The sequence below is a fragment of the Podarcis pityusensis genome (assembly GCF_964106645.2).
Source record: "Podarcis pityusensis genome assembly, chromosome: 2".
Classification (NCBI taxonomy): domain Eukaryota; kingdom Metazoa; phylum Chordata; class Lepidosauria; order Squamata; family Lacertidae; genus Podarcis; species Podarcis pityusensis.
In genome coordinates, this window is record NC_138029.1 from 74,000,969 (window position 1) to 74,013,921 (window position 12,953).

The following is a 12,953-nucleotide window of genomic DNA, read 5'->3' on the forward strand; positions in this document are numbered from 1 at the left end:
AGGCTACTTTAAAAGCGACAAAATCATGTAGAATGGGCCTATTAACAGCTTTTGGTCATAATAGCTATTAGGAACCTTTGTTCATGAGGCAGTATGCCAGTGAATGGTTGTGTGACTATTTCCTTCATTCCCTGCTTGTTGGTTTTCCAGATTAATCAGGTTTAGTGGGTTCTATGGCCTTCCAGAGGTTGATGGATTTCAGCTCTCTTTAGGCCCAGCCAGCATGACCAATGGTCAGGGAAGGTGGGAGTTGTAGTCTAGCAACGTGGGTGGCGCTGTGGTCTAAACCACAGAGCCTAGGGCTTGCCAATCAGAAGGGTGGTGATTTGAATCCTCACAATGGGGTGAGCTCCTGCCAACCTAGCAGTTCGAAAGCACCTCAAAGTGCAAGTAGATAAATAGGTACCGCTCTGGCGGGAAGGTAAACAGCATTTCCGTGCTCTGCTCTGGTTCACCAGAAGCAGCTTAGTCATGCTGGCCACATGACCCGGAAGCTGTACGCCGGCTCCCTCAGCCAGTAAAGTGAGATGAGCGCCGCAACCCCATAGTTTTTCGCTACTGGACCTAATGGTCAGGGGTCCCTTTACCTTTAACATCCAGAGAGCCACAAGTTCTCCACTCCAGATCTAATTGTTTATTGGGAAACAGAATGCTGTATTAGGTAGACCTTTGGTCTCACCCAGCAGATCTCTTATCACAGTACAATGGAGAGGGTAGGTGGGCTGACCATCAAGAAAAGCATTTAACCCTCCTGGGTGCTGAGTTAGTTTTGTGGGCTACCAGAATTTAGTCTAAATGCCTGTAAATAACTTTTCAGTTCCAGAGCTTGAATGCCAGCAGCATCTCTACTCCCCTCTCCGCAAAGCAACAAGAACAGATCCAGCAACTATGTGCAAAACGGCTACAAAGGTGGGTACTTACGCTGATTTGTTTCACTTTCTCAAGGACTTTGCAGAAAAAAAACTGTTCTATTAGGATGCCTATGGAATGTCAGGCAGCTAAAGTAGTTTTAAAATGAAGACAGGGGTCAAGTCCTGTCTTCAAGGTTGGAGGGATACGTTTAAATTCATTTCTTTTACTGGGAATTGACCTCAGTTTAGCTTAGAAATATGCACCCTTACATATTACTTAGTAATAAAAATAAAATGCAAGACAAACCAGTAGGTACTAGTGCTAGAAGTAGCTGCTGAGCTATCACTACCACTCTGCAGTATAGTAGCAAACATTTAGTCGTCCATTTAGCACTTTAATAAATCATGAGCAAATCCCTTTTTAAATCCATAGGGCCTTTGCAAGAACTGAGCCAGCAGAGAGGTGCAAGTAACAAGCTGGGCTGCTAGGCTTACATAATGCCATTCAACAATTAAGCGGCCTTAAATAATTTAAATAAATGAGGCATTTCCAGCAAAGAGACGTCCAGGGTAGATGGAGAATATTTAAGGCTTGGATCGCTGAAATGTGTTCATCTATGGTGGCTGAATCAGTTCTGTAGATTTCTTAGCATTCATAATGACAATTTTGCATGCATTTTAAAGCCACAATTTCTTAAATTATTTGTGAGTTTAGAACAATTAGGGTTAAGAAAATGACAGTACAGTATTGGAACTCATTATCTTGGATAGTGAATCGAATTGCCCACTGTCTCTTTGGCTCTGATTTTATAGCAATCTGCATACTAATTAATCCTCCTGTTGAAACAAATAAGCTGTTATTGCTGTGTTAATATGTTTATGCTTTAAAACCTAGGAGAAATACAAGTAGCCCCACTGTTAATATTCCATATTTTTCACAATATAGAATCGGACAGAAAACTGGACTTCTTTTAATCTGGGGTCTGTTTTATTGTACTCTAAAGGTAAAGGACCCCTGGATGTTTAAGTCCAGTCAAAGGCGACTATGGGGTTGTGGCACCCATCTCGCTTTTCAGGCCAAGAGAGCCGGTGTTTGTCTGCAGACAGCTTTCCAGGTCCTGTGGCCAGCATGACTAAACCGCTTCTGGCACAACAGGATACTGTGACGGAAACAAGAGCGCACGGAAACACCGTTTACCTTCCTGCTGCAGCAGTATCTATTTGTCTACTTGCACTGGCATGCTTTTGAACTGCTAGGTTGGCAGGATCTGGGAATGAGCAACGGGAGCTCACCCCATCGCTGGTATTCAAACCGCCAACCTTCTGATGGGCAAGCCCAAGAGGCTTAGTGGTTTAGACCACAGCGCCACCTGCATCCCTTATTGTACTGTAACCCCACTAAGACAATAATAGCATCTAGCTCTTGAGGGTACTGAATAAACGTTTTGAAGATGAAGGGCAATAGCCAGGGCTGGCCCAAGAAGTTTTGACACCTGAGGTGGACCCCAGAATGGTGCCTCCCTCCCTGCCGGAGAAGAAGGGGTGAAGGAAGGTCCAAAAGGTGAGGAAGTAGGATTGACAGTGTGATCTGCTGCCCCTGTGAATCCTGCCACATGAGCCAGTTGCTTCACCTTGTTTCATGGGTGGGCCAGCTATAGTAATAGCTGCTGAAAGCTTAGAAATCAATAGACTTCTAAAGTGGGCTGAATCTTTATCTCTCCCCACCCACCCTGGTGGGCCATGTTGGACAGGTTTGCCCACATGTCAATCATCCAATGTCACAGTGATGTCAAGTGACCTGTTTTTGCACAGCACTGTGTACAGAGCCCTGACGATCAGCTGATTTCTGACACTTGAACATAGTGCTTCACAAAGCACTTTGCAGGTGTCACCAATCAGGTGATTGGCAGTGGTTGGAAAACCCCTTTTGGCTCAGTCACATTTTTACCTGTCCCCACCACCACCACCTGATGTCCTATATGAGGCCTAGAACAGCATGTAGAGAACCTTCTTGGCTCTGCAGGTCAGATCCTTATCAGGATCAGACTTGCGGGCCTCATTTGACAGGTGAGCAAAGCCACCCACCTATGAAATCACACAAGGCTCCTTCCCCCACCCCAGGCAAGAGCAGTTCTTTTGCAGAGTGCTCACACACTATGAGCCTCAGAAAATCAGAGGTGCAAACAGGAATGTGGGCTGTTTAAACTGAGCAGGAGTTAACCCCCGCTCATCAGTTCTTGAGTAGGCTTTAAATCCTGCTGCTTTGGCTGTGAAAATCTCTTTCCTGCTGAGAGCAGGTGTGCACAGTCAGTGCAGGATTTAGCTCTGTCCTCTTGCCCACCAGCTGATGTCACCAATGACATCAGTTGATGCGTGGGAATGGTTTGGGGGAAATGGCCTTGTGGCTTGGAGGTTACCCACCACCGTTAGAGAGAAGCAACCACCTCAGTAATCAGGGGCGGTTGCCTGGCTGTTGCTCCTGAGGTCTTCTCCACCCTCCCAGGCCCTTTGTCTCTGTTGTGAGCTATGTATGCCACATAGCCTACCCTGGGACCTTAACTAGCCTCCCTCAGGTGCAGTAGAAGATTGGTAAAAGAAGAGCTTTTTGATCTCAAACTTCCCCATTTCTCTCTGTGTCTTTTTACATTGTGTGCCTCAGTTTGGAAGTTGATTTTTCAGCTGCTGCACTTCACTTTTGGTTATGGAAATATATGCGCTTTGACCCAGCCACCACTAGAGGTTGTATTTGCACAGTTCATGAAACTTTTCAATGCAAACCTGTGTGTTTGCTTACTCAGATGTAAGCCCCATTGAGTCCAGCAGGGTCTACTCCTGAGTAAGTAGGCATAGGATTACAGTCTTATATAGGTAGCCGTAGTCCATACTTGACCATTATGGTTTGTTTCATGTTGGGCTTAGGAAATCTGTCTGTGTAATTTCCTTTGCTGTTTTCCTCTGCTATTCTTTCTACTTTCTGGTAGAAACAGTGACAGGGTACCAGACCAGATGCATTTTCCACCTGATGTGCAAGTTTTGGAGTGCAATTGCATTCTGAAGTTTGGTGCTTTCTTTTGAAATAGATATTTTAAGTTTGGTGCTTTTTATAGCTGAAAGGCAAGACTTGCTGTTCAGCTGTGCATTGGGTATTATTTGCATTGTATATGAATCAATGAGTTCTTTTTTGAATACTCAGGACAGAGGAAAGCTTCAGCTTCCTTAAAAAAACACAACAACCTACAATTATCTTTGCAGAGGAGTGGGGTGGAGGAAACCTATGGAGAAAATGGAAGGTGAAACTTGTGTGGGGTTACTAAGAATTCAGCGCTCTTGTATTCATTGGAAATAGCATTGTGTGCATGTGTTAATCATGTGTGATTGGATTTAGCCCACTGTGCTCACTATTCCCACTTCTGGAATGTGGCCCCTGACAGCTTTCCACTGCAGTAGTGTGGCCCTCTGCCCAGAAAAGGTTCCCCACCCATGAGTTATGCTTCTGTTCCATAGCAAGGCACTTCTGGAAACATGGGAGAGATACAGCAGGTACAGCCTACTCTGAACCTGTGCTTCCCTTCAGGCATTCCTTTCCATGCTAGAGTGTTTTAGCCATCTAGCTATTAATGTTTTTTCCAACCATGTATGCAAAGCAGCTAGTGATATTATAATTTATTGACTACATTTGTATCATACATTTTCTTCCGTGAGCTCCAGGTCATTTACATAGCTCTCCCTGCTATTTTATCGGCAGAACAATCCTGTGTGGTAGGTTAGGCAGAGATAGTTGCTGGCCCAACCTCACCCATTGAGCTTCATGGCTGAGTGGGGATTTGACTTGTGTCTCCTCAATTGCAGTTAAACACTCTTAACCGCTGTAACACAAACACATATTTTTGCTGGCATTTGCTACCACCAGATGTGGCGTGGTTATCTGAATTGAGTATCACCTGCCTCTTTAGGCATCTGGGATCTTCCTCTTCCATAGCCACTGGATACTTCCTGATATGTGCAGATCACAATTTTTGAGTATTTATACCTTCCATTTAGATTTGGGTCAAAGTGAGAAGAGACAGCCAGGTCTTTCTGCCCATTCAGGGGAATTAAGCATTTGCTTACCAAGGAAATATACAGATGGAGGAACTTTACCCTTGATCTCTCTATCAATATTTATTAGCCCAGGTACATGTTGCCACAGCTATTAATTATAGTAAGTAGATTGCTTCCCATGAAGGCAAAATTAAGATATAAAAGCCAGATACTGTACTTAGGTTTTAGTTTGTTTGCATTCTGCTTTTCCTTAGTTAACTATTCCCAAAGGGGCTCACAATAAATATTTACTTATTATCAAGATACATAACATTTGGAAAAATGTATTGTAGGACATAAAAAATTGAAATAAGACAATCAGCAATGCAATAAGCACAAGATTAATTCATTACTACAATGAAATAATCTAGACTTAATATATAACAAGAGCTGAACCAAAATTAAGTGACCAAAAAGTAAATATATACAAATAAAGTTAATGCACATTGCTAGTGTTGCTGCAGAGAGCAGCCTGACCAACAGGTCAGAGAGGGCACTGCCTTCTCACAAAGCTAAATGGTTCACAGCTGACTCCTGCAGAGGAGACTTGCAGCTGCAAAATGGATGTGCAGGAGAAGACAGTGAGGTTACATCTTTTTCTCCAGCCTCCCAGAAGTTCTGGCTCCTAGTGCTATTCTTGCTGCATTTCAGGTGCTCATTTGTGCCCCAATCATTAGTGCATGTAAAGTTAAGAGCCCCGCAAAAGTAGTACATGCAGCCCAATTCTATTTATGCTTAATTAGTGAGTTTAATGAAACTTAGTGTTGTTAAGATTGCATTTACAGCACATTTAATATGTAAGTGAATTGTATATGTGGAGGCTTACAAAAGAAAGAACAACCCTGTCAGCAAAGTTGGGAAAGAAGACAACATTGACAACATGGGAAAGTCCATTGTTAAGTTAACACAAGCTTTGCTCCCAGTTCAGTAAGCAGTTAAAAAAGTAGATGTCGAGATACAAAGATGCTGTGAGCCTTTGGAACCAAAAACAGTTCAAGGTTATGTTGCTGTAGGCGGAAATGCATATAAGTCATCAGTTCCTGTCTCTGTCTTTGTTCTCTAGTTGCTCAGAAATCATGAAGGAGACTCAGGTATTCAAAGTATGAATAAACCATGCAAACCCCAACAATAATTGTTGCAGTTGTAGTTGTAGGCCAAGCTAAGCAACCAACTCACCAAGCTTCAGTTCCTGGTTGTTCTTGGACCATCTAATGTTACAAGAGAATGAGAGAGAGCGAGAGCGAGAGAGAAGTGGGTAGCATGGATATTTCTTTCAGTGGTTCAGCTTCAGAAGCTGAAAGACAATGCAGCCTTCTAAGCTTTTCTTTTTCTTTTTTCCCTATAAGAAAAGATTACAGAATAAAAAAATGCACATGATTGAGTTTAGGTACACATCAGATCTGTTAAGCAATGTGGATGCCTTTAAGACAAGTGGGCATTCGCAATGCCTTTTGCCCATGAAGAATGATTTAACTGCCAGAGAGTGTGTTGCCTATTTAATAAGGATGCCAGCAGATTTCTTATCTACATTTCTTGGATCTGTACATACCTGGAAGCTAAAATATATAACCTTATTGGATTCTAAATTAAACATGCTGGATCCTTATCTTGACGCTAGTAAGAGTGTATATTGAGAGATAAAGGGGGTGGGGAGTGAGAATAGTACCTTGGTTAGTTTATGATTCCTCAGAGTAGAATGTGTGGCTTGCTTTTTGTGGGGAGATGGCAAGAATACCTGACCAAGAAGCTTATGGTAACATGACAGCTGCCTGGCCTTCCTATAGTACAGGGGTGAGGAGACTGCCCTTCTAGATGTTGCACTCCAGCTTCCAGGAGTGGCCGTCAGGGAGGGGCAGCAACACACACCTGGTCACTAGCGTGGCTGCAGCTTAGCAGGAGGGATATGGTGGGGAGTTGTGACAGAGCCAGGAGGGCATGGTGGGAGACAGATTTCCCATCCCTACTGTAGCCTTACGAGCCTGATTGTCATATTTTAGCTTTATACTAAGCACCATCAGAAATGACAGACTTTAGAGTCAGGAATCTAGAATAAGTTCTGTCCTGCTGGATGGAATCTACCATGTGATATGCCAGTGGTGACTTTTTCCGATGCATGGAACTGGGGATTCAGCACCCACAAAAGGAAGTGTAACAAAGAGGAATGCTTGGTTGGATCAGTTTGCTCAAAGTGGTTATTAAGGGACTTTCTATCCAGAATTATGAATGTTTTCATTGCTCAGTGAATGGTCGGAGGAGAGAACTGAACCTGAGCTGCAGGAAAGGGCAACCAAAGCGCTCAAGGGCGTGGAACCAACTCCCCTGTAAGGAAAGGCTGCAAAGTTTGGGGATTTGTGTGGGGACATGATCAGCGGGGAACGTATCAAGAGAGGACATGATAGAAGTGCCAAATTATGCACAGTGTGAAAAAATAGGCCATCTCTCATAATACTAGAACCCGAGATAATACAGTGAAGCCGAATGTTGGGAGATTCAGTAAAGACAAAGGGAAACGCTTCTTCATGCAGCACGATACTGTGGAATTAGCTTCCACCAGGTGTGGTGTTGGCCACCAACAAAGGAATTTCAGAAATAGACTGGAAAGAGAAGCTGCTGAATTGCAACTCATTACCAAACTTAAAACCATGGAGAGACCTGGTTTGAACAAAGACATTGGATTCTTATCCCATTATACATGACTAAGCCATTTCTCACCTTCTCACCCCTTGCCTTTTCCTGTAAGACCTATTACAGTCGTTAAGAGTCGTCAGCAGGCTCATCACAGCTATCTGCCAATCTCCCATTCCCACCACCCTTCTGAGTAATACCCCTCCCCACCTTCTCACTATATAGAAGGATCTGGCAACTTCTGTTTCAGTGTATCTGAAGAAGTGTGCTTGCACACGAAAGCTCATACCAAGAACTAACTTAGTTGGTCTTAAAGGTGCTACTGGAAGGATTTTTTTACTTTTACTTCCAGTGGATGAGACTTCTGAATTCCAGATGTGGGGAGCACAAAGAGGTCACTGCTGTCACACTCGTGTCCTGCTTGCAGGCTTTCCACAGGCATCTAGTTGACCACTGTAGGAAACAGAATGCTGGATAAAGATAGGTGTTTGCTCTAATCCGGGAGGGCTCTTACATTCTCATCTGGCTCCTGGTCAGTAGCTTGCAGAGTTGCAGATAGTCTGTCACGGAAAACCTGTAGTATCAGTTTTAGCTAACGGTAGTACAGTGCTTCAAACTTCGCATTGGGGAACATTTGAAATCTCTCTGTCATAGGACTGAATGTTCTTTTTCCTTCCCACTCCACCCATTAGGGAAGGTACTGCCTGTCCAGTTGTTTGTGCTTTGGAAGAGGGTGGTATATTTGAGCATGATGATGAGTTACTGTAAGCAACTGGATTCTTGGCCAAGTGCACAGTGTAATTCACGTCCTCTGTTCCAGGATGCCAGTGCAATATGTTCTGGGTGAGTGGGATTTCCAGGATCTGACACTCAAGATGAAACCTCCGGTCTTCATTCCTCGACCAGAGACAGAGGCAAGTCATCATAAGGGACAAACCTCAGCTCTTCTCCAGAGTGCTGCATTGCTACACACATACGCCCACCTCCACTTACAGGAAGCACAATACAGTGGTGCCCCCGCAAGGCGAATGCCTCGCAAGACGAAAAACTCGCTAGACGAAAGAGTTTTCCGTTTTTTGAGTCGTTCCGCAAGATGAATTTCCCTATGGGCTTGCTTCGCAAGGTGAAACGTCTTGCGAGTTCTTGCGAGTTTGTTTCCTTTTTCTTAAAGCCGCTAAGCCGTTAATAGCCGCTAAGCTGCTAAGCCACTAAGCCGTTAATAGCCGCTAAGCCGCTAATAGCCGTGCTTCGCAAGACGAAAAAACTGCAAGACGAAGAGACTCGCGGAACGGATTAATTTCGTCTTGCGAGGCACCACTGTATTAGGCAGCCATAAGGACATTCCTTCCCCTGCCTCCTTTCTCATGGGTAGTCTTTGCTGCCTGGGGAGAGTGGGAGAGGTGAGCACTATCATAAGCACATATGATGAGGTACATATTTTTACCTTGGTCGGCTGCAGCAAATCTCAGATAGAAAATCTTTAGAATATATGTAGTTGATTTACACACACACACAATGGCAAAGTATGTATGCAATGACCCAACTCACGTGTAATGTTAAGCCAGACCATGAATGTCCAGGCTGCTGGAGACAAGATCATGACCACTTTGCTTCTCCAGTCTTGCTTTGGCTGCTGTGAGCTAAGACATGGTTTGGCTTAAAGTATTGTCCAAACCCTGGTTCATAGTTTGTCTTGCTCCAGACAAACCATGAGCTGTAAACCAAGAACAGACCTTGGCTGCAGCTTATGTGTTAATGAGTGAAACAAGCAGCTCCTCCCCTCCCACTGGTCTTCCACTCAAGATTGCAGCCACTCCTGTTATTTTTGGGTTGTGCTTATTTTTTTAAAAAAAAAAGAATTAGAAGGGGGTGGGAGGTTGGAAATGCATGTGACTGAGCATCACATGTGATTTTGGCCTGGGTTTCATGCTCCTTTTCCAAACTGACATTCCTCTGCTCCAAGAGCGGAATAGAAAGTAGGGCAGGACAATTTCAGCAGTAACTTGGCACAGCCTAAGAATTGCAAAGTTAGAGTCCCTTCCCTGCTAACCTCCAACCCTTCAGGACTCCGGTGTCCAGTGATCTTTACATATATGGTAGTCTTTACATATGTAAAGATGGTGCTCTTCTAATAGTCGTCAATTGTGAAATTCTGCTTTTTGTTTCAAAAATGTATATATCTCTTTTGAGGTATAAGCTACCTCTGAAACAATATAAAAACAAAACAACATTATTGGGTAGAGCTTAAACAGAGAGGTTAGACTAAAGAACAAAAACTTGGGTGCATGAAAGAGGCACCATATGCCTCTTTAGTCCAAATTATTTCTCAGTTTTGCCTAACCATGAGGCAAATTATATTCCAGAAGCAAAGGTCCCAGGGATCACAAAATGTGGTTTGAGCTATTCAAGAAGGTAGGAGTATCATCTCATAATTTTCTGGCTCCTCTTTAGTTATTTTCTGTTTTCTCCTCTGATCTATCCAAGTGGTTTCTAATGTGCTTTTTTCTCTTCTGATTGTTCCTTTTGCATTTTGCTGTTCCTTAAAATCACAAGACCTAGAAACCTGAAGTTCAACCTGTGGAAAGTTCACTGAAGTTTCCAAGGTTCTGTGTCCTCAGGACTGGAAGTTGAAGTTTATTAATTAGACAAAATGAATGCCCATGTCCTATACAAAAGCAGGAACCTTGGAATCCTTTGCATAGATATCTACTATTCTAACAAAGACATCCCAGCTTCAAAGTATCTGTTAATATTTTGGGTGCCAAATCCTTCTGTGCCAAATGGAACTTACAAGATAGTGGATGGCCCAACACAAGTCTATCTGGTGATATCGCTGTTTTCCATGCTGTGTTGTCACTATCTTCACGCAGTATCGCTCCCCGCAATCATTAAACAAATGCCTGCTGTGTGTGATGCAAGTGTTGATAGTAAACACAAGAGTGTGTTGCTTATTCTGCCCATATGCTTGCATGATCGATGTTTGCTCGTGCCAGCCTAGTTTGCAATTCAATGCTGTGTTTGATGTGAACCATTGACTAAGTGCTAACCTCTGTACTTTAAAAAAAAGCAAAAACAACAAAGTATTTGTAATGTGACCTCCTTTTCAAGCCCCAAAGCCCTTGAACTTCTTCCCTGATCCTTCTCTTTGCTAAAGCACGTAAACACTGGTTTGGCCTGATCTGAACCTGTGGAGTTTGTCAGTGTTTCTCAACTGGCTGCACAGTTTGTAAGGGGGTATATCTGATCTGCTTGCCAGTAATTCATATTAAGCCCCTTGGGACTTAGGAACAGCAGTTTGAAGGCATCATTTTAGAACCAGATTGTGTAGAATGGCTGAAGGTCTTCTTTTCCACCTAGCAGTATGGGACTGATGCCAGTTGACCTTCCAGGAATATTTCACAGATTAACGAGAACACCTGGAATTTGCCAGAAGTTTGGGCTGCCAATTTTAGAGAGACTTGGGGAGGGGGTGTAACTTGCTAACAAAAAACAGCAGCTGTGTAAATGATCATGGTGGAGGAGAGAATAAATAAATAGGGAAGTGTTTCCTCCAAAATAACGACATGCGAGATTCAAAATTTAAAAAGAGCAGTGTCACCATCACAGAGCTGCTTCTACACTTCTACACGGTTTGTTGTTGCATCACCTCTTTATTTTCCGTGTTGTCCTCTCATCACCCAGGGAAGAGATCACGGCATGCTTAGTTGCTGACCAAACCATCAGTTTTTGAACTCTTGGACTTTGCTATATTTGCAGGTTGCCAAGCACCAAAGCAATAACACAGATCTAAATTTGGAAGGCAGAGCAAATCCACTTCCATCTGCTTTTGGATCATTTTCTATTCTGCTGCTTCTAGACATAGTGCAAGCTATCAACAGGGAAGTCTTCAATTGAAATCTTGCCTCAGCTGTAGTTGCATGTAGCCTCAGCCCTCCATCCCTCTAGCAATATCTAATTTAGTCTACCTTCCAGGAACATTGTGAGGCTTTATCAGAAACACTTTGAACACTTTAAATTTAAAAATAAATGTTGTTGTTGTTTTGTTGTTGTTAGGAATGCTTGCTCTCATGCATTTGCTGGTGCTTTAGATGCACAGGTCTGGTGGAAAGAATGTCCACATCTTTTGCACAATAACCACATGGATTTAAGGTCAAATTAAGAGATGGATACTTGGATATGAATGGAGGGAGACTGAGTGTTCAAGCAGTGAGATAATGCCGTATGAATGTGTGACGTCCTGTAATTGCCAGCATTTCATTTATACATATAAACCTGTTGCTCAGGCTGTGTACTTGACCAATTTCTTTAAGCAAAGATCGTGGGCTGCAAGGCCATTATGTAGCATTTGAAAACAACAGGATTTCCCTTGCAGGTACTTACCCCAGAATTTCATTTGAACTCTGGATGATTAAAAAATTGCATTTCAAGGATCATATAGCATATTTTTGTTACCCAGGTAGCTGAGTTTTCATCTGTGAAATACTTAGAAAACTTTCTTATTAATACTTGAGTGATAATTGGCCATTTGCCACAAACTTTCCTACGATGATCTTTGTTGATAAATTGATATAAGGGGAGGGGGCAAACCCATTTGTTCAGTGCCTGCCACAATACAGATCTACCTCTGTATGTGTGAGTAGGTGCATGTGTGTAAATAATGTTTTACTTGAGCGGGGGAGAGAATTGGAATATTGTAGGCTTCCCATTAGGGACGCGTGTGGTGCTGTGGGTAAAACCTCAGTGCCTAGGACTTGCCGATCATCAGGTCGGCGGTTCGAATCCCCGCGGCGGGGTGCACTCCCGTTGCTCGGTCCCAGCGCCTGCCCACCTAGCAGTTCGAAAGCACCCTCGGGTGCAAGTAGATAAATAGGGACCGCTTACTAGCAAGAAAGTAAACGGCGTTTCCGTGTGCTGCGCTGGCTCACCAGATGCAGCTTGTCACGCTGGCCACGTGACCCGGAAGTGTCTTCGGACAGCGCTGGCCCCCGGCCTCTTAAGCGAGATGGGCGCACAACCCTAGAGTCGGACATGAGTGGCCCGTACGGGCAGGGGTACCTTTACCTTAGGCTTCCCATAGGTGTCTGGTTGACTGTACAGAATGTTGGGCCAGATGGACCTTTGACCTATACCAGCAGGGCTCTTCTTATGTTTTGCTTTGGGTATCTGAAGAAGTTTGGAAATATACATGGCTACTAGGAAGTCAGTCCTACTGATTTCAGTGGGACTTGCTTTGTAGTGACTGTGCCCAGGATTACAGCCTTCATATGATTAGATTTTAGGTGGAGAATACACTCCAACATTTTGTTGCAGGTTTCACTTGCCTAATCTTATATTGTTGAATCCTTTTCTTTTCACAAATATTTTTAACACATGGTCCAGGCAAATAAAAAAAAAATC

At 43.5% G+C, this 12,953-nt stretch overlaps 1 protein-coding gene across 2 annotated transcripts in view; it reads left to right on the top strand.

Annotated features, from left to right (window-relative positions):
• The window catches only part of HEMK1 (HemK methyltransferase 1, mitochondrial release factors N(5)-glutamine), a 54,111-nt gene that overhangs the window by 3,458 nt on the left and 37,700 nt on the right, over positions 1 to 12,953 (top strand). For both annotated transcript variants that reach the window (XR_013983239.1, XM_080996473.1), the window contains exons 3-4: positions 818 to 909; positions 8,377 to 8,470. Coding sequence is in view for 1 of the 2 variants with exons in the window: in XM_080996473.1 (XP_080852599.1) it covers positions 818 to 909; positions 8,377 to 8,470 (186 nt within the window). In the remaining variant the exon portion in view is untranslated. The remainder of the gene's footprint in view (positions 1 to 817; positions 910 to 8,376; positions 8,471 to 12,953) is intronic.